We start from the raw sequence: 20,713 nt of genomic DNA on the forward strand, positions 1-20,713 counted from the left end.
ATAAATAAAGGCAAAAAAATTTAAAAATTAATACTATAACAAGTGATGATTGATTAAATCACACAAACTAAAAAATTATTTTTGATTTAATAAATACATCATAAAAAGTAAAATATTTTTTTTTACTAATTTTTAATTAATTTTTATAATATGAAAAATACTTATTTTTTATTTGATAATATTTAATTACATTTTTTTTTCGTTTATTTTTCTTTATATATTTAATTTTTATAATTATAAATAATATTTATTTTTTTATTATTGAGAAATTTTATTTTTTTAGTTAATAATATTTTATTATTTATCTATTTAAATTTTAATATTTAAGTATGACTTTTACATAATAAATATTCTTAAATATGTAATATAAATTAAATTATTAAATATATGATTATTGTTATTATTTATATTTTATTAATTTTATATAATGACATTATTATTTATTCCATTATCGGTTGATTTAACTCCCTTTTGTTGCGATGCCTTTTTTCAAATTAATTTACCGACATAGCAAAAATTATTTTGCCAATTGGTTGACATAGTAGGAAGAGTTCTAGGGGTTCATATTAAATGGCATATTTTTCCAATTTAATTTATTGAAAAAATTTAATATTTAACAGATTTAATCTCATGCATAACTAAGATTTTTTAAATTACCACATCATCCGAACGATTTGAAAAAAAAAATTGTAAAAAATTTTTAAAACATAACGAAGCGTACAATTCCAATTATATGTTTAAAAATAAAAAAGCCAATTATTATGCTTTTTACAATCATAATAAAAAATTTTTCAAAAAAAGGAGTAACGCGCCTGACAATTCATTTCAATCTTCGTAAGGTTGAATTATCTCACATTGGGCCAAAAATCTTTAATCATTAAGATTCCGAAAATTGCCATTTTTTTTTTTAATTTAAGTTTTGTTGGGAGAATTTTAGACCACAAATTTTTTTTTAAACCAAAAAAAAATATATATTCTAAAAACAATTATTATTAAAGCAGGAAGAAAATCATTTCAAATAAAGCTTAGTGGATTTCTTAATTCATTTAGGGGTTGAGCGAATATGAGGTGATCATCTTGATTTTTTTGCTCAAGAAAAATTAATATATAATATATATATTATACTAATATATATTATATATATATATATGTATATTTAAAATATTGTAAAATTAATATATAACTTTATATAATTTGCCTCCCAATAAAATGTCGAATTTTTTGGGTTCACTTGTTCGAACAATATTAAAAGCTCAATATTATTTACTTTGGTGTTTGTTGCCTCAATTTTCGAGCTAACAAGTCATCCATCCTAAGACTGAAATATAATTAATTATAAGTAAGAAATTGCATACCTAATCCAACTGTGGTCGGGTGGGCATCCTTCATGTTTGGTATTGAAGCTCTTCAGATTTTTTTCGAAAATGGTTTTGCAGTCAAGGAAGGATTACTGCAATCACTCAGATTAATTTAAATGTGAAGACAGGTGTTGTTAGAGCATTTCAGGAGATTCGCAGCTATCAACATATTGGATATGCTTAGCATGGATGAACAGCTGAAGCTTTTAAGCTTTTTGAGAAGATGAAGAAGGGCAGAGCCATACCAGATGAGAATGAAATCACTTTTCCAGCCATGATGGATTAGTTCATCAAGTCTTGAGCCCAATTTTCTTCTTTGTGCTTCTGGTTATTCAACATCAACATATCCCATAGTAAATAAACATAATAATCGACAAAACTTGTTTCTTTTGCTTTATATACTCTCCTAAATGAGCCACTAAAATACACCCAAAATAGCCACCATGAAGGAAAGTCAAAACATTATTTATAGGAATCAACAAGAAGCAAAAGACGAGCAGCCAACAGCAAGGAAACCGAAATCCAACAGGAAAACAGTGATCCAGCAAGTAAAATCAAAGGGCCAACAGAAAATTGAGGAGCTAACAGCAGGAAACGAACAGCCACAAGAGGAAAAGAGCTTGAAACACAAGTGAAAAATAAAGAAAACATAAAATAGCTAACCTTGATTGCATCAATTATCATGCACTTTTAAAAGTGTACTCTGAAATTGAAACAAGGGAGATTGTCCTCAAAGATTCAATTAGATATCATCATTTTGAATGTGGTTTGTATTTTTGTTGGTATTTCTGGTTATCTTCAAATGACAAATGTGCTTTCAGGGGTGTCAATATTTGACAAGACCCGAAAACCCGACTTGAACCCGACCCGAAAATTTTGGGTTAGGGTCAACCTGAACCCGAAACGGGTCGGGTTCGGGTTAACCCTTTGAACCGAAATTAACCCGAAAGTGACCCGATTTTGACCCGAAAAGAGGAGATTGACCCGTTTTTTACCCGAAAATTAGCAATTTTTAGATTGAAAACGGGTCATTCGGGTCGGGACGGGTCGGGTTGACCCGGACCCGAAGCGGGTTGGGTTCGGGTCCAGGAAACCGACCCGTTTTTAAAAACGGGTCGGTTCGGGTTGACCCGAATAGTGCCGGATAGGTTTCGGGTTCGACCCGAACCCGACCCGTGACCCGAAATTTACACCCCTATGTGCTTTCAATCAAAAATCATAATTCCATCAGCAACTTAAACTTTATAGACTTGGATGCAATTCTATCACCCCGTTTGTTGCTTTGAACATTCTCTTTAAAAACCTTGCACAAAATAAGTAAACAAGGACAACTTTATCAAGTGTTTCATCTCCCCGATAGGTTCTTGCATAGGGAGCAGTTTCAAACTTTTTTACTTGCTCATTAGTAGTGACTCTATTAGTCGCCTACAAAGGTTGGCTAGCCTCTTGCTTAACTAATTAAAGATGCATTCAAGAAATATTTTTCTAATTTTAATCCAAGTCACAAACTATTATATTTTCTTCCTTTAAAGTTTGGCCAATTTTAAATAAGCAATAAAATATTACTTCAGAAACGAACTCGCTAACAATTCCCCTAATATATTGAATTGCTAAGGCCATTTCAGATGAATTCCCGAGTAAATCATGTTATTGAATTCCTCCTGACAAACTATCGGAGTACAGCGGAAATAAGATTAAATGGTACAAAACTACACTCCGAATTTTTCATTATAAAATATTCTGTTTGAAAAGGAAAAATAAGACTAAAAAAAATTGAAACTTTCTTCTAATTATTATATTGACCTTTTATTGTTACTTCGATTCACAGAAACTGCACCGAAGTTTGAGTTTCCCTCCCCCCAAAGACATTTAGCTGCAAGTAAAGTACTCAAAATTTGGGATTTACAAAAACTATATATTATTCAGATCAAACTAATTCTATTTTAATTAGTAAAGGCTTCTAACACTAATGCACAGACGAACAAGCCAGCCATCCTTTTTCCCCTCAAAAATAATGCCTAAACAACCATAAAAAAAAGAAATATTCATTTAAAGAATTTGAAATGGATTCAAAATAGTATTATTTATATGCTTACAATCACACAAAATGATTATTGAGCAGAAGGAAAATGATTGATAAATTTGAATATTTATCCAAAAAGCACGAAATTAAGCGTAAGTTTTCAGTACCTTATGCTCCACAGCAGAATTTGGAAGATCACTCAGCATCTCCTTGCTGATTTTCTGACACGCCTCCTTTTCACCGCTCTAAAGTGGTTGCGAGCATATGCCCTTAGCTTAGCGAGTATTTTTCTCTCACCCACACGCAGAACTAAAGAATGATACAACTTGCTCTCCATCAATTCGCAACAATTAAGAAGCCTGCTAATGTCCTCCTGCAAAGAAGTCAAACCATACAAACTCTCTCTAACATCAGCCAGAGATATAAGCGCCTGGCAAACATTATCTGTCAGCAATACCTCCCTGAAATCCTCTAATTTGTGTTCACAGTCTGTTTTGATTAATTCCAATAGCTTAATCATCTTATCATCTTCATTAGCTTCGATTAAAGAATCTACCACAGAATCTAGTTTTTGATATATGTTTTCTGATAAGAATATGTACAAAAGAATCAACAGCTCCATTTGAGGTTCACCATCAGAAGATACCTCAAAGTACTCAGAATTCTGGCTGGAGCAGCCAGAATAATTCAACTTTCTCCACAATCCTAGTCTTGTTCTAACATAACGGTTGGAGTATGAAGAAGAAAACCAACTGAGTACTAGATATAGATCAATGTTAACAATGTTATAAGGGTTTTCAAGTTCTGTGAATCCATATCTATGAAGCAATGCAGCATTACCCATAGACCCGTAAGTGTTGAAGACCTGAAAAACATAGATATATAAATAAATGTCTTCTATAAATTATTAATCGCGCTTTATAAGCTAGAGACAATCGTTCAAGAATATTAGCAACAACCTCTCAAGTGGTGGTGAGATGTCTGAATTCTTAAAGGAAGGTCAACACTTTCCACCATCTGATTCAAAGAATCGAACAAAACCTCACTTGTGATAAAAGGTGGTGCGCTGAGGTTTCAAGTTAACAGTGGACTAATAATGATTTTGAAGGGTTTCCCACAGACTAACATCCTATTTGCACTTTTTAAAATTTGATGGGAATATAAAAGAATAAGTATAAAACGGCATATTTAATAGAAGTAAAAAGAGTAAAATGAAATTTGCACAAAAGGTATGGAACAAAAATTAGATGAAAATATCGTGATTCAATTTAATCAAAGTAAGTTTTAAACACTTGGATTTCCTTTGAAAAGAGTGTGACACGTGATAATCAATCAAATCTTGCAGTGCACTCAACTCAAAGCAAATTGAAGAGTTCTAAAATTCATCCTAACTAAATTTTGATCAGAGTAACTTTACCGATTATTTTTTCCCAAAACATTACTACTACAGCATTAAATACTAACCTCACCACCTGCCTCAACCTCCTTCACCACGACCATTTCCAGAGTTCCAATAGGATCGCCTACTGCAATCCAAAGGAAACCTCATTAATTGAAAGCAACATACACAAACATCCTGCAAGATATCATCTAGGGATGACAATGATGGGTATTTTTTAACCTGATGTATTAGTAAAGTTTTTCACTGATGGTTTCTCATCATCAAATGCATAAAAAATGTCCGTATCAATATCATCATCTGAATCAGAGGAAGAAGATGTTAACGTAAAGTGAACATTCTCAGCACCAGTCTTGTGATTAAACCTAGACATCAAAACCAGGAAATCAGATTAAGTTTAATCATTTGAAATTGCTAAAGCATGCTTAATTTAATTAATCATGTTAATTATTGACTAATTGAGTGATTAATAGCAAAATTATATTTTTGAATTCAAATTAGATCTTAATTTTATCACAATTGAATCCTGCACTTCTTTTTATTCAAAGTGATAAATACATTTTGCATGTATCCTTTAAATTTAATTTCTGTAATAACGACAAGTTTTTTATTAGTTGTTGGGAGATGATTCTATAGTCATTTGTTGGCTATTTTGGGAGAGTTTTGGATGTTTTTAAATGCTTTTGACGATTAAAATAAGACTATAAATACCAACATATTATGAAGAAAAAAGCTAATGCAAATAAAAGAGTTATTGATCTTTCAATGTATTGCGCTGACTATCGACAACCTAATACAACCCTCCATTTTTCTCATCCAAGACTTACTTGATAATGACAATGTTTAGTAAAAATTAGTACTAGATAAAAAAAATAAAAGCAGAGATTCAAACTAAGATATATGCCTCTTGAACCTCTAACTTTTCCAATAATACTCCAAGCTTTTCATGATCAATCATAATATTTTGATTGCATATTTTATTATCTTCTCATGTGATTTTAATCTATCATATTTTAAATAAGTGCTCCTTTCTTTTAAGATTTTTCTTTATCTTCTTTGATTGCTCCCACATGCAGGATCTATGTACTATGATACCAACATCCTTGATTGTTATCACGAGTAAGATCTAATTTTTGAATACTGATTGCTCAAATTTGAGTGAGAGATTAGCCTCCGTCAAAATCTAAATGGAGTAAAAAGAGGCAGCTATTATGGTTTTGTCAAAAGCTTTCAGGTAAATTGGTTTAGATTAGTTTTCCAATTTTTAGTGGAAAAAAAAAATACCCTTGAAGATTTTGAGCAAACATGGAGAATCTGGCAAATTTTATATGCTCTTTAATGTTGAATGTACTTATTTAGTTAGAAATGAACCATATATTGAAAGTTACTCACAGATCAGCCAATGGCACCATACCAGAGCCATGATATCCATCAATCTGAAAGGATCTAGAAGCAATAAGACTTTTTGCAGAAAAATACTGCTCGATACCAAAACTATTCGGGTCTATCTCCAAAGGCCTTGATTGAATGAGAGGTTCAATGTATTCTTTCCAATCCTCATAGAGGAATTTCTTGTCTTCTATTATAATCTGCCAAGTAGAAAAGTAAACATTACTACAATGTCAGGATTTGATGAAACTGCTTATACAGACTTTGAAGAATAGAGAATGATAATAGAATAATGTTTTAAGTTAATGGTTTATGCTGAAGTAAAAATAAAAACAGTAGAATGGATGCTTATAAGCAGCACTTGTTACAAACAACAAAATCCGAGAAGACTATTAAAAAAATTTGGAAAAGAACCAAAAACAAAATCCGAGAAAACTATTAAAAAGTTTTGGAAAAGAACAAACAACCAAAAAAGACGAAAATAATTGAAAATATATAATGTTAAAAACTCTAGGCAGGACATTCATCAGGAAGTTGACATTCATAGAAAAAGGCCCATTTGGAAGCTTCCACATACCTTATTAATTGTATCAAACATAAATTCAAAAATGAACATAACATCACTAGTTAACACTACAAAAGAAGGGTCATCATGTTATCAAACTACGATCCACGCCAAAATGTAGAACTATAGAGAGCATTGCCTATATAAAACTTGGGGGCTGTTTGGCGTCCTATTTTAGGCAGGATTTAAGAAGGATTTAGTTTAAATCCTCCCAAACATAGCTTTTAGGACTTTAAATCCTACTATATTGATAAATTTCATTTGAGCATCATTATTAGTTAAATATAGAATTTGCTAAACCCCGCCATTCATAAGATTTAACAGATTTAAGGATTTCCCCTCTCACAAAGCTTGAACCATAAAACAAACATCCAAACAATATATCAGAATTTAACAAGATTTAATAGTTTATATGCAAAAAAGTTTTCAGGTTTTAATCTTCAAAGATTTTCTATGTATCTACATTTGTCTGATTTACTAAATCCTCTTAAGTTAAATTATACTTATGGCCAGACAGGTCTTATAGAACTTTCAGTGACCACCCAATTTCACCAATAGCCATCGTCTAAAATGTGAAACTTGGATAAAATCCATGAAAAAGCAAACAAGCAAGAACAAGCAAAGCTAGATAGAAGCATGGTTGAAAGGGCACTTTAGAAGTTCTACACAGGAAAACAAAATGGAGAAAACCATATTATTTTGAAAACAACACCTGCAATAAGCTTTTTCTTGAATTGAAATGCTTAGAGCCTTGTGTTTATTCATATTTACATGAAATAAAAAGTAGAAAGATCACATTTTGAACAGGTTAGATTTCTTGTTTTATGATAAGCAATCAACAGAAAACATGCAAAGAAATATGCTTGTCTGAACTGATTTGTTTGCTGTTTCTAAAAGCAAAAGGGCATTAGAGGTGCATTCACTTAGTTTCAAAATATGTAAATCAATGCTAATTTCCCAATTAAAATTATAACTACTTAATAATATCAAAAAAATTATAATAATCTTAGTTTATTTGTGGGATTATTCCATAATATGAGAAAACATACGAAACAAACAATAAGTAAAATAACAAGGTCATTGATAAATTTATTGGTTACAAATAATAGTGATTTTTTATATTATGTTTATTTATTAAATTAACTAATAAAAAGAATGCACATAATTCTTATGAACCATTTTAATTGCTAACAAAATATAAAATAACTAAAGCAAGATTAAATAAATGAATATTTTAAAATAATTAAATCACCCATATTAAATGTATAAGAAGCCAAGATTTATATTTGTATTACTAGTATTCTTATAAATTGTTTAATATTGTAATTAAATCACAATTGAAATTTTGCACCATAAAATTTATAACATAAGTTCACTATTTAATAACAGCATAAATATTTTGCTCATTTTGTTCAATTAAAATTCTCATGTATTTTGTTATAGCTATTAAAACTGTAATTAAGCAATAGAAACATAAGATTGAACATCTATTTCGTTCTTTTTTCATATTATATAATCTAAATTTTAAGTTATAAGATATATTTATGACTCTAGTTTTTTTATATATATATTTTTTTAATTTAATTAAAACTTTTCAAATCAAATTAGACTAATAATATAATATGATTTAAATTATTGCTTGTTATAGCATACCATTTGCTCAAGTGTTTACCTTTCATATAATGACTTTAGTAAAACTAAACAAAGACTTGGAACAAATGTGTCAATTAAAAAAACAATTTGATTTTAGACCAAGAAGATCCGCTGCAGATATAACTTTTTTGCTAAGGCAATCACTTAAAAATTATAGAGAGCAAACAAAATATTTCATATGATTTTTGTTGATATTGACAAGGCATGTAATCGACTCCACAATAATTAGTTTGGTGCACAATAAAAGATGTATGTGTCAAAATATGTTGAAGATAAATAAATATATAAATAGCAACTACTAGAATTGAAGCAGTCATGAAGTCGTGAAAGATTCGGAATACATCAAGGATTAGCATTAAGTACATATCTTATTTGAATTGGCTATGAAGATCCTTTCATGTGATATTAAAAGTGAGATACTATGGTTAATATTTATTTGAATTTGGCATAGTTCTAACGGTGAGACCTCTATTAAAATAAATGAAAACTTGGAATAATTGATAAAAATTTTAGAAGCTAAAGGTTATGAATTAACAAAATAAATATCAGACAAAGATTCAACCATTTGAGTGGACGCGATATTAAAAATTATGAGCAATATTACTAAAACAGAGTAAGGGAAAATTAAGTTAGGTTTAAATAAGCTGAATCAATTTTTAGCAGCTCTTATTTCAACCCTAGTTCCACTTTAAAACGCATCAAATAGATCCAAAATAAGATGCGTTCAATTTTTAGAGTCACCTTATGGAGCTCGGTCCCAACCAGCAGCGTGTCCACCTCCTCCAAACTCCAGACAAGAGGAACGCACTCCCTCTCGGGCAAGAGCTGGAGGTATCCCTCCCATGGAGAGGCCGCGCCGAGGCTCCTCTCGTACATAAGCGCCATAGCGAGACCAAGAAAACCGCCAAGGCCGGCATCCTCGATAACTGAAGAGATCCCCGAGGTCCGGATAGTGAGGCAGGAACTCTTGGGAATGGTGGCCACGAGGTCTCCTTCCTTGAGGTCGCAGAGAGCCCGCACGGAGATGCCGCTGTCGATGGAATCGACGAACTCGAGGGCATCACTGTATACGAACCCTTGAGACTTCATCCATCTCTTGAAAGCCCTCAATCTCCTGCGCGATCGGAAGGAATCATGGACTAGAAGAGCGACTCGAAGTATTCGAGCTAGAAATAGGGCATACCTGCTCATGGCTGACGTCGACGAGAGCAACGAAGCGGCGGGAATTTGGAAGACAATACTATTTACCCCATACTATATATATATATACTCATGAGAGATTAGGGGGGTGGGGGAGTTCTCTTGTTCAACTTACCTCTCATTGAAAAAAGAATTCTCAGTCATGACTAAAAAGTATAGTATCTCTCAAGAAATTTGTTGTAGCGTCTCCCTTTGTGTAGAATATCGAAGATAATTCACTCATATGTAGTTTAGATAATTGATTTGGGGGTTAATAACATATCTTATTAATATCTCATTATTTGTGGACTATGATATATTTGATCAATGATAGTACTAGTCTCAACTTGATCCAAACATCTCAACGACAATCATCATTGATTCATCGAATGGGATTTTATATACTAAGGCTTCGTTTGGGACGGCTTTCTTATTGCTTCTTAAAGCAGCTTTCTAGTACAAAAATTTTAATTTTTATACTAGAATGCTGCTTTAAGAAGCAGTTAGAAAGCCGTACCAAACGAAGCCTAAGTGTAACCCCAAAAATCTCACATGCATTGTGAAATCAATGCAACGGTAAAAATGGCATTAGTTTGCCCACTCATCATTCAACTCATACCCTTCCTATCATCTGACTATGAAGATGTCCCAGTGAACGGAAGCCCCAAATGTTCCCCTCATCCTTGCTAGTCATGGGACGCCTCAAGAAAATGCTAAAGTTTCATGCTAAAGTCATCTAATACAACCCAACTCTATTACAACCCTTTCCATTCTTTTGACACGGCCAAAACATGAATAATGCACTACACCTTCAGGCTTTTACACAAATCAGTAGTCTATAATGGCATGCCATTTTAGAAAAGCACCTAAAACAACAATTTCAACTAGTGTTGCCCAAAGTCCATGTCACGCCCCAATATCTAAAGTGAAAGAATTATATTTTTATTATCTTTATCTTTTTCAATTCATTAACAACCAATATTCATTCATCGACCATAAGATAAATTTGACATTCATATCTGATTAATTATGTTAAATGAATAAATAAACAACTGAAAACATAAAAAGTTAAAACATAGAACTAAACTAGCAATTTTCTCTAGCCCCATACTGTATGATCCTTACCTTTATCTCACTTTTATCTAAAATCATATAAAAACAACATAATAAACTTACAAAGCCCAGTAATTTACCATAATTTACAACTATCTTCAATGCAAGGTAAAAGATTTAATATACTTGATATAGTTCTAATCAACATCAATTTATTCTATCAGTGAAAGTCAAAAGAGATCTATTAAATTATAAAAATTTTATTAGTGAAGTCAAAAGAGATACTTATTGTTTGAATAATAATGGTATGATAGTTGGTTTAAGAATGATGACTTATAACCTTGTCATTTTAACATATGTATTCTACTGTCTTACAAACCTTACTATTATCACATATATTTTATTGTTTTTACACAGATTCATAATTTCATTGCTTGCTATCATTATGAATTGAATAATTTCATACATATTATTTTTTTTCCATGTTGAGTTTAGTGGTATGATTATATTGATCTATTGGGCTTTATAAGCTCCATATATGTGATTTAATAATTTCATGCTAGGAAAAAAGTTCATGAGTGTGAAGCTAATCAAATATAGGATTCTTTATGTTTCACGTCTTTTAGTTATTTTTTTGAGCTCAATAGTGGGCATGCAATATGTTATATTTTTATGACTCATGGCTAATGTATATGATATTTGGGTAATAAACATAGATATATATTGATATTATGATCAATATATTTATTTCTTTTGGTATTTTATTATTGAAAGAAATTTGATAGCTATAATTATTATTATTAAAAGATAAGATATACAATTCTTTTCAAATTAGATTCTGGGTATGACAAAATTTAGTATCAGAGTTTTTTGTTTTTTTGAATAATTAAATTATCAGCAGAGCTGTAATAATCGATTATGAATCAGGTAAGATTGAGTAGATTAATGTGTATTATTTTACATATATAATTGATTGCATATGCGAATTGTTCATACAAGATTGCACAAGTGAACAAATGAAATGGATCTACCACAACAAAATATATTGAATGAACAACATAGTGCAGCTCCAGTATCGTCAAATAGTACGATGTAGCTGGCTAGTGTTATAGCATAGGACAAACCAACTGGAAGTAAGGAAGAAAAGGGAGATAAGGATGGACAAATAATATGTTACATTTTGTATGACTCATGACTACTGTATATGATCTTTGTGTATTAAAAATAAATGCATGTTAATGTTTTGATCAATAAATTTATTTTTGCTAATATTTTATTATTGAATTGAATTAGATAGCTCTGATTGTTATTATAAAAAGATAAAATGTGCATTTCTTTCCAAATTAGATTATGAAGCATGACAGACACCACCATCAATAACTCTAATTAAAAAGTTGGGCTTTATGTACCAATCCTTATCTCCCGGCATCACGCCTCATCATTAGTATCCATAATCTTTATTATAACTCCAAGAATCATTCTGTTTGTTAGCTAACACTAGGGAAGCGATAAACAAAAAGGAAGAAGTTTCTTCGTCTCTTTCGATCTTCCACTCTTTGTCTCATTTGGTTAAGAAAACTTTGTTGGGCACATGAACATATGTCATAGTCTAATGCGTACAGGTCCCAAAAGAATTAGACTCACCATTCATCTCTTTTCTAACCTTGCATGGGAGTTCCAGTTTTCGCCTACTTGGGGGAAACTATGCCACTTCTTATCCTGCATCACGGCCCAAGGTAAGCCTAATAAGGACAAGATTTAAAAGACCCATAAAGTTATGCATACTTTATGAGTCCTCCACCCATTAAAAGATTTTTTGTTAATGTAACCTCCAATTTGAATAGCAGGACTTTTTTAGCCTCCGTTAAACGTTTATTTTAATCTTCACTCCTCTTTATCATTGTATCACTACTATGGTGGATTCTTCACTTGTCTTTTGGACAGGGAAGCTTCATCATATGTGGACTAAATTGAAAATATTTACAAATTAAAGCTATTTTAGTATTTTCAAATAGCTTGTGAACATGTTGATTATTTTCCAAGGAGACCTAGCTTCATACGGCTATCCTCTCTCGAAAGTGTACTTGAATTAGGAGAAATTATTTTGTGTGGAGTTCAAATGCTTATGACATATACATAAGATATGTATACCTTGTGTACAAAGAAATTTTTTTTAAAAATAACATGTATAATATATATTTTTAGTAGTACGTGCATGTTAGTTTTAAAATTTAAAACGAAACAAATAAGTCAAATAAATTGGCACATTCGAAAGAATTCATCAAATGACTTGACGCATTCTTTAGAATGTCACCCCGCATGCCTCCCAGTCAGCCGAACTAAATTTCACAGAATTGTAGCAACGCGCTATACTAAAGGACGAATGTGCCAAATAATATAACACATTCCATTGAATGTGCAAAATTGTTTGGCTTATTCTAAATATGACAAACAGTTTAGTGCATTCAATAGAATGCGCCATTCTGTCTGACTAATTTATTTTTTTTTATAATTTTTTTAATACTATACTTTTATTTCTAATTTAAATTAAATATTTCTCTTTCTTAAAAAAGGCCGTGTTCAAAATTATACAAATTACAAGCTGACGACCTTGACCTACTAATTTCTCCCGGACTAGAGCCTAACAACGAGAGAAAGGGGAACGCCTGTAAGCGATAAAAGGGTTCTCTTCGATCGGTCGTTTTTACTTCAGAATCCATGGCGGAAGAAGAGTTGAAGAAATCGCGGACGGCCCTAGATGCCAAATGGGACGCCTGTATTGACCTCACCGTCCGCCGATTCGCCTACTCGTCCCTTGCTGGAACCTTGGCTGGACTCCTCTTCTTCCGTCAGCTTCTCCCCCCTCCTTCTCCTTAATTATGTTGATCTCTTTTACCAGCAAACGCTCAGCTATAATGCGTTTTTCCTTTTGTGGTTTTTAGACCTTCGTTTCGTTCGGGCTTTTGCACCGACTTTTCTTCATGTATATAGGGGAAAATAATTATTAGCTGGAGAAGAGGTGCTTATATTTCAATTTTTATCGTTATTTTTACTACTCTCTTCATTCTAATTTTTTGAATCAAATTAGTGGTAATTTACTGTTAGTCATGCGTGTTATGGTTTGATGATGCGCTTAAAATTGATTCTTGTGAATGTGGTGCTTATTAGTTGATATAATGATCCTCTTAGAAGTTACAACACGGTTTTCCCACTACGGGATATTTAAATGGTGATTATGCCTTCAAAATTTTTAGGCAGATGGCATATCTCGGATTGTGGTTCTAGATGTTGCAGTTCTAAACTTCCAAAGTTATTCCCAAAGGATTACGATTAATGATGGAATCACGCAATTTTTTATTAATCTTACTTAACTAATACTCCCGACTCATGGCTTAATGTGTAACAGCTCGGCAACAAGAGAAGAAAATTATAACATTTGAATTTATCCAGTTTTGATTGTAATCAGGATTCTTTATATCTAAAGACTTATTTTCTTTGTGTTTTCCCTTTAATATTAGAAGAAAAAGAAGATTTGATGTTTTTTTATGCAGTTTCGTACCATAGCCAAGCCTTCCTTTTTTGTTTTTTCCCTATTAAAATGGAGTAGATTCTCTAGCATTTTAGAAAGAGATGAAATTTTGAATGATTGTGAGTGTATTCCTTAAAACATCAGGTCAGATTGTAAATGTTGATGCTGTAGGATGCCCTATATTGTGTTACAATTTGAGTTTTCCCATCTCTAACTGAAATAATTGACAATGCTGAAATAAATGGACAAAATGTTTTTCTCTTAGGGTTGGTGTGCATTGTTAGCTAGGTTGAAGATATTGGCTTTCATAAGTATCACTCATGAGTTCTTTCGTTGTTTTTTTTATCTTCCCAGGAAGTCCAATAACTCGATGGGCATCTGTAGCTTTCGGTGCTGGAGTAGGGATTGGAACTGCATATACTGAATGCTCTTACCTATTTGAGGGTTCTGTTCCAAAATGGACATCTTCAAAGATTTCAAGTGTTCCTTATGGTTCATCTCAAGTAAGAAATTTGTGTTTAAATACTTATTTTGACCATGCAAATTTAATTCTCTTGCAATCCATTTGATTTACTTATAGAAAATAGTCTTGATTTTATTTTGGTCTCCAGACTCCAGTGGAGCATGTTAGTGATTTGATTTGATTTTTTTTTTGTTATTTTTTAATGCATGACTTTGTATCAACAATAAATTATTGCCTTTCTGTTATATATATCATTGACGTGATTAATGCACTCAAATGATTAATTTCATATCCACAATATCTTTGTTGTTGTTGCAATTGATTTATCAATTTTAATATAAAACACTATGTCTTAGTTCTAACGTCATGCTAAGAAACCCTATTGTTAATATAGAAACTCTACAAATTTTACCTATAATAGCATAAAATCGATCAAATCTTATGATATTATAAATCAACTTGCTAACGTGCACACACAGGGAGATAAATATAGTAAATGTGTCATACTTTTGGCAAGATAATTGCTTTTGTATTATAAGATTGCTATAAGTGGGAGAAAATATGAGATTTAAATGAATAACTACTTGTTATAAATTAATTACCCTAGCCAAAATAGAGGTAAGAAAATGACATTTAATAGCCTATTGGTTTGAGCTTCGCCTCTCACAAATTTGGGGGTCATTATGTTCATTTGCCTGATTTGAACTTAGAGATAATGAAGACAAAGGCTCATTAAGGGGGGATAATTGGGCTTGCTTCCTCATGAACCATTCTAGAAGATGGAAAGATTTTGCATTGATGCAGCCTTCATTATTCTCTTTATAAGATTAGGTATTTTTGGAATATACTAATCAATTAAATTAGGATGATTTAGGATCTGACATATTCAAACTTATTTCCACTAAAACAGTGAATATATTAAAATATAAAAAGTGGACCATGGGAATATAAAAAGTGAACCATGGGGAAATTATTATTAGGTGCTTTGCTGAAACTATTTATCTTTTAAGAGTTCAGCCTTTGCACAAGCTTGAAATGAAGGTACATTTTAAGTTCCCAGCAACTCAACAAAAAATTTCCAAAAAAATTCGGATGTAGCCTAAATTGTGAACAATTTAAAGCTTTGACGCAAAATGGCTGGCGCAAAATAACGGGAGCATTTACAGACTGTATGGTACCATACAAGTAGCTATTGAGATATGCTTATTTGGATTGAAAGATAGAACGTTAGACGCTAGAAAATTGTCTTAATAGTCAACTCAATCTTAAAGCTCAGTAGATTTGATCCCAATAGTCAACTCAATCTTAAAGCTCAGTAGATTTGATCCCAATATACAAACTACGCACGTCGTTAGCATTATATACAATTAGTGAGTTATACTAATTTTTATGGAAACATAAAATTCTATTCCTATATAAAACAAACCAAGAGCAAATTCTATTTAACAAGATGTCAATAAACTTTGGGTTTGTTTTGTGGCAGTGAGTGCTTTTGTTGCATGAAAGTTTAACCATATTTGATATTTTAGATTTGATGTATTTATTTTTGTTATTTTCTCTGTGGGCATACCATGAAAGTTTAGTTATGCCCAAGTTTATAAGATAATAGAGAGAATTCAAGGATGCTTTTTGCATATCATAGTTTGTCTTGGATAAGAGAGAATATATTTTGTAAGTTGTACCAGATAGATCGAGAGTGACATAGCAAATTCTTTTGTTGAGATGTTATCCCATAATACTATGTTTATGCATTCTCACCTGTTGGTTTCGATTTATTTCCATTAAGTGTTGATATGTTGGATCATATCTATCATATAAAAGATTCATCCATTAAAGTTTCTATTGGTTGAATCTAATACTTCGGTACTCTTCTTGCTGATTTCATCTCTTTAGGAAGATAACTACTTGAAATTTCCATAAATCATTAATTTCCTTTGTTTAGAGCTTCCAGAATCTCCATTACTGTCTTTTATTGTACATTGAGCTTGTTTGGTTCTATTTTTTCACCTTTATGGAAAAGATAACTTGTTGTGAGCTTGTTCTGATCAATGCCACTTAGGCAGAACATTTGCTTTTTTAAAGCTCCACTAATGTTTGGAGTTTTAGGACCTCCAAATGGTTGTTTCTCACTTACCCTCATTGAAATTGAGCTCTCTAATCTCCATCCTCCTTTTCACTTCTTGCTTATTGTGAAAAGTGGAGTCTAATTTTTTTTTTCAAGTTTAGTTTTAGTTGTTTGGGCTATGATTTTTTTCCCTTCTTGATCATGAAGATCTTGCAATTTACATTTTATGATTGCTATATTTAGTTTCCGCATTGTGAAAGCTCTTTTAATTTCCTGGACCTAATTTCCTTCTATTTTTTGTTATTGTTATTGATTGTCTAATTTGCTATGGAAAATAAAATACTAAGATATTTCATTTTTTGTGTTCTATATCATCATCATCATTAGCCTCATAACAATTTTTTGTAATTGGTGATATGAATCATCCTCTTTAAATCGTCATGTAATACATGGTGTTATTTATAGTTTATATAATTTTTTTTGCACAACTTTTGCTTTCTCTTGTTCATGCTCTATCTATGCAAGTTTTTCTCCGTCTTCTATAGTTATTTAGGCATCCATCTTAAAATTCACATTCTTTTTACAATCAGGTTCTCTATCAACCACTACTTTATTGGCTTTTATTGGATAAACATTAAAATCCATATAACATAATCATTCTAATTATAGATTTTTATCTTCACCTCTGCGTGATATCTTTGTTCAAATATTGCTTCTGAGTCACAACTCTTATATAATTTCAATCGTGGATCATAATTAGGTATCCGAGTATAGTTTCAACCGATAAGAAAAAGTTCTCATGGTTAAACCGAGGATGGGAAGGATATCTTTTTTGATTCTATGATGCTAGGGGATTTACATCTATTGGAAATATTACAAACAATTGGAGGTCTTCTTAGCATAAAATAAGTGATGGCCAAGTAGATGGTTGATTAGTTTGACTATGAGTTGAATTTCTTGCTACCATGATAGTGCCACCAACATCTACTCCATCACCAACTCGCCTGGACTAAGGAGAGCTATCCCATAGAAGACAGCATCATATAAAGGTAAATACGAAAACAAATAGAGAAAATGAGAAGGGTGCATAAATGATAAAAGAAGAATATTTCCTCTTTAAGGTAGAGGCAAAGTTGGAATTAAGTTTTACTTTGACGGAAAATCAGGGCTGAAGTAACAAATAATAAGTTTGAGCTTCTTGAAATACATTTTAAGGTTTATGATTATCCAAATAAAAGAAAATTGCATTTGCTAGTTTGAACTGCCCTTACACACTTTAGGGCAGTGGAATTCTTAATCTAAGAATTATGATTAGTCCAATTTGACATGGTCAAAATTCAAAAGATAGTTAAAAGCTTAATTTTATCCTATTGAACACAGAAGAAAAGTTATCCAATGATAAAATTTTAAGAAGGAAAATAGGCTGAATGTACAAGAATACTCGATGGAATTTAGAAGGCAGACAGCTGCTTTAAAACTTTTATTGATAAAAAATTTCTATTCATTAGATATGTAGTTGGACTATATAAAAAACTTCACATAGAATTGAAGCTTTTTTTTTTTTTGGTTACTGGCTTTCTTGAAGCTAGCACAAAAGTTATAGTACCTGACAAAAGAAACTTTACTCTTTTTATTGGTATAAAATCCCAGCTTGTGACTTACACAGAAGTAGAATATCGATAGCTCAGCTATAGAGGAACAAGATATTAGATCGCAATGTTGGTACTACAAAAAGCTTGGGCATAAACTTGAGAATCGTTGGAAGTACAAAATCGGGTAAAATTGTAAGACAAGAAGAAAAAGAACCTCATTACTACAAAATTAGTTAATGTAGGAGTGATAAAGGCAGATGAGAGAACAAGTTTAATGCATTGTCCTTGATTTTGCATGCCCATACCAGTAAGGAAGCTAGAGAAGAAGTGTTCCACTTTAAGTTTAGATGAAATATGCCATTGTCAATGCAATTTTGGATCCATGTTATGAAAAAAATCTTATCTCTGTAATGTTGGTTGAGAGATTGGGGTTAGTCACTATTTAACATTCAAAATCAATTTGTTTGAGCTGATTTCAAAATGTCAATATTTGTTAAGTTGCTAAATCATGTTCTCTTAGTTTTGTTTCTCTAGAGATTTTATTAATGAGCTAGTTTCTAAAGTTGTACTGTTGGATGAATGCTATGCAATTCTAGGTTGTCCATATTTGTGGAATATGAATATTATCTTTTATTGAAGGCAACAGAAAATTTTAACTTGTAAAAAGAGGGGAAAAAATATAAAGTTAGTTTATTATTTCAGCTTCAAAGGAAATAGAGAGAACGACTATTCCATAAGATCTTATCAAGGGGTTAAGAGCTCTCTTACTGATGAAGAGCGTAGCAATAATAGTACCCATTATTGATATGCATCCAATCAAGGAAGATGCACCATCTTAGCCTGCGCAAAAGACATAATTGTAAAAAGTAAGAAAAAAAAGAATAAGTTAAACGGTCAAAAGAATAAAAAGAGCTCCTATTTGCAGGAATGAATGTGCCAAAATAAGGTGGCATTGTTCTGGAGAATCTCTTGATGGAGATTCTCAAGTTACACCGTTAAAAATAAAGATCAAGTCATTAGGAGTCAAAAGATAAAGATGGATTATTGATTGGAGATTTGGTGATCAAAATAAGAAGTCAAAAAATCTGGACCATTGGATGGCAATGGTTGAATTTTAATGAATTTTGAATTATAAATTTGTAATTTAAGTTTTAAATTGAAAATAGGAGTTTTTCTCATGCGTTTCGTAATAAGTTTGTTTAAGCAAGTCTTTTACATATCCAATCACTGTAACAATGTTTCAGCATGAAGGGGTTTTCTATGCTTCTCATCTTGTTGGAGTTGGAGGTGGGATTACATCTGTGTCTAATGGTTGTTCTCATTGGAGGTACGGACCACCATGAATGGTAGACAAAAGATTTCTCTCCCTCCCTCTCTTTTTCTCTGCCCCCACCCCTTCTCTCTCTCTCCTCTCTCTCTCCTCTCTCTCTCTCTCTCTTTCTACGTTCAGCTCTCTCTCTTTCTCTCATGACTTGTTTCGTTTGAATTAGGGACCAACTACCAATAATAGTAGATGAAGGACTTGTTTGTGATCATGCTCTCTAAGATCTCTTTAAGAAAGTGTGCTTTAGAATTCAGATTACTAGACCTTCCACTAGCGATTCAGGCTTCATTTGGGATGGCTTTCTTACTACTTCTTAAATCAGCTTTCTAGTACAAAAAATTTACTAACAAGAAAGCCGTCCCAAACGAAGCCTCAGTCTTCTCTTGCCCTTTTTCTTATCGTATATTTTGGAAATGCCATTAATGAGCTTAAAAGCTCGACCTTGCATTTGTACGACTCAAGCTTATGAGGAACTCGGTCTATGTCACTGTGACCAAGTTTCTGTTAGTATTTTCTATGGAATACACACTTTTTTTTCTTCTATGAATGACTTTTTCTATATATAATTCTGTTTCCCTCAGCTCAACTCACTGTTGTTTTCACATGAATCATGTCCATATCAATCTTTTATTACTGTTGGATTCAGACCTTATTACAACCCTGAGTCCTTATTCACTAAATATCTCCCTTCCACTCTTTTTTGCATCCAGGAACAGCAGAAGTGAAGCTTGCCACAGACAAATGTCATCAGGACCTTATTTATCTGTATTTTCAGCTTGATCAGTGAGCTGTTCTTCATTTTATAATATGTATCTGAACCAACTTTCTATGACTGGTGGTTTTGTCCAATTCACATTTGATGCAAAATTACTAGAAAAGAAAACACTGATGTTATGTTTTTCTATTCCAAAAATGCAGCAGGTCTCTATTGTTTTTTAATTTCTTCAGTAAAATAACCCTACTGGGTATGATTAGTAGATTGCTCTGTGATTTTGAGAACCCAATCACCTGTGTGGAGATCTATGTTTGATTGCTTCATGCAAGGTGTGCCAAACAAATTAGGAGTCACTTGTTTTCATTTTTTTAATTTTTTAGTTATTTTATTTATGTTGTGATATAGA

At 31.8% G+C, this 20,713-nt stretch overlaps 2 protein-coding genes across 4 annotated transcripts; one reads left to right on the plus strand and one right to left on the minus strand.

The window, feature by feature from the left end:
- Nucleotides 1–1,226: 1,226 nt before the first annotated feature.
- LOC110113229 (N-lysine methyltransferase setd6) lies at nt 1,227–9,627 on the minus strand. 3 transcript variants are annotated; one of them, XR_002305119.2, is made up of 8 exons: nt 9,571–9,627; nt 9,129–9,501; nt 6,173–6,369; nt 5,003–5,145; nt 4,846–4,907; nt 3,549–4,246; nt 1,604–1,682; nt 1,227–1,450 (listed from the first exon to the last, which is right to left on the minus strand). XR_002305119.2 is itself a non-coding variant. In XM_020845705.2 (7 exons), the coding sequence occupies exons 1-6, from the start codon at nt 9,576–9,578 to the stop codon at nt 3,581–3,583; spliced, it is 1,362 nt and encodes a 453-aa protein (XP_020701364.1). In that variant the 5' UTR covers nt 9,579–9,627; the 3' UTR covers nt 1,227–1,682; nt 3,549–3,580. The 3 variants fall into 3 exon arrangements, 2 of the variants coding, with proteins under 2 accessions (XP_020701364.1, XP_020701361.1); XM_020845705.2 differs by having other exon boundaries at nt 1,227–1,682; nt 5,003–5,080; nt 6,195–6,369; XM_020845702.2 differs by having other exon boundaries at nt 1,227–1,682.
- A 3,597-nt stretch (nt 9,628–13,224) lies between these two features.
- Nucleotides 13,225–20,531, plus strand: LOC110113244 (MICOS complex subunit Mic10-like). The gene is made up of 3 exons (XM_020845731.2): nt 13,225–13,467; nt 14,503–14,651; nt 20,303–20,531. Exons 1-3 carry the CDS (start codon nt 13,338–13,340, stop codon nt 20,315–20,317), a joined length of 294 nt encoding a protein of 97 aa, XP_020701390.1. The 5' UTR covers nt 13,225–13,337; the 3' UTR covers nt 20,318–20,531.
- Nucleotides 20,532–20,713: the final 182 nt, after the last annotated feature.

This window comes from Dendrobium catenatum, unplaced genomic scaffold (assembly GCF_001605985.2).
Source record: "Dendrobium catenatum unplaced genomic scaffold, ASM160598v2 original_scaffold_144855, whole genome shotgun sequence".
Classification (NCBI taxonomy): domain Eukaryota; kingdom Viridiplantae; phylum Streptophyta; class Magnoliopsida; order Asparagales; family Orchidaceae; genus Dendrobium; species Dendrobium catenatum.

Coding starts and splice junctions, on each gene's coding strand:
- LOC110113229 (XM_020845702.2), bottom strand. Junction 5,146..6,172: donor ATGGTGCCATTGGCTGATCT/GTGAGTAACTTT, acceptor TTTGATGTCTAG/GTTTAATCACAAGACTGGTG. Junction 4,247..4,845: donor AGGTTGAGGCAGGTGGTGAG/GTTAGTATTTAA, acceptor TATGTTTTTCAG/GTCTTCAACACTTACGGGTC.
- LOC110113244 (XM_020845731.2), top strand. CDS start 13,338: ATGGCGGAAGAAGAGTTGAAGAAATCGCGGACGGCCCTAGATGCCAAA. Junction 13,468..14,502: donor GGCTGGACTCCTCTTCTTCC/GTCAGCTTCTCC, acceptor TTATCTTCCCAG/GAAGTCCAATAACTCGATGG.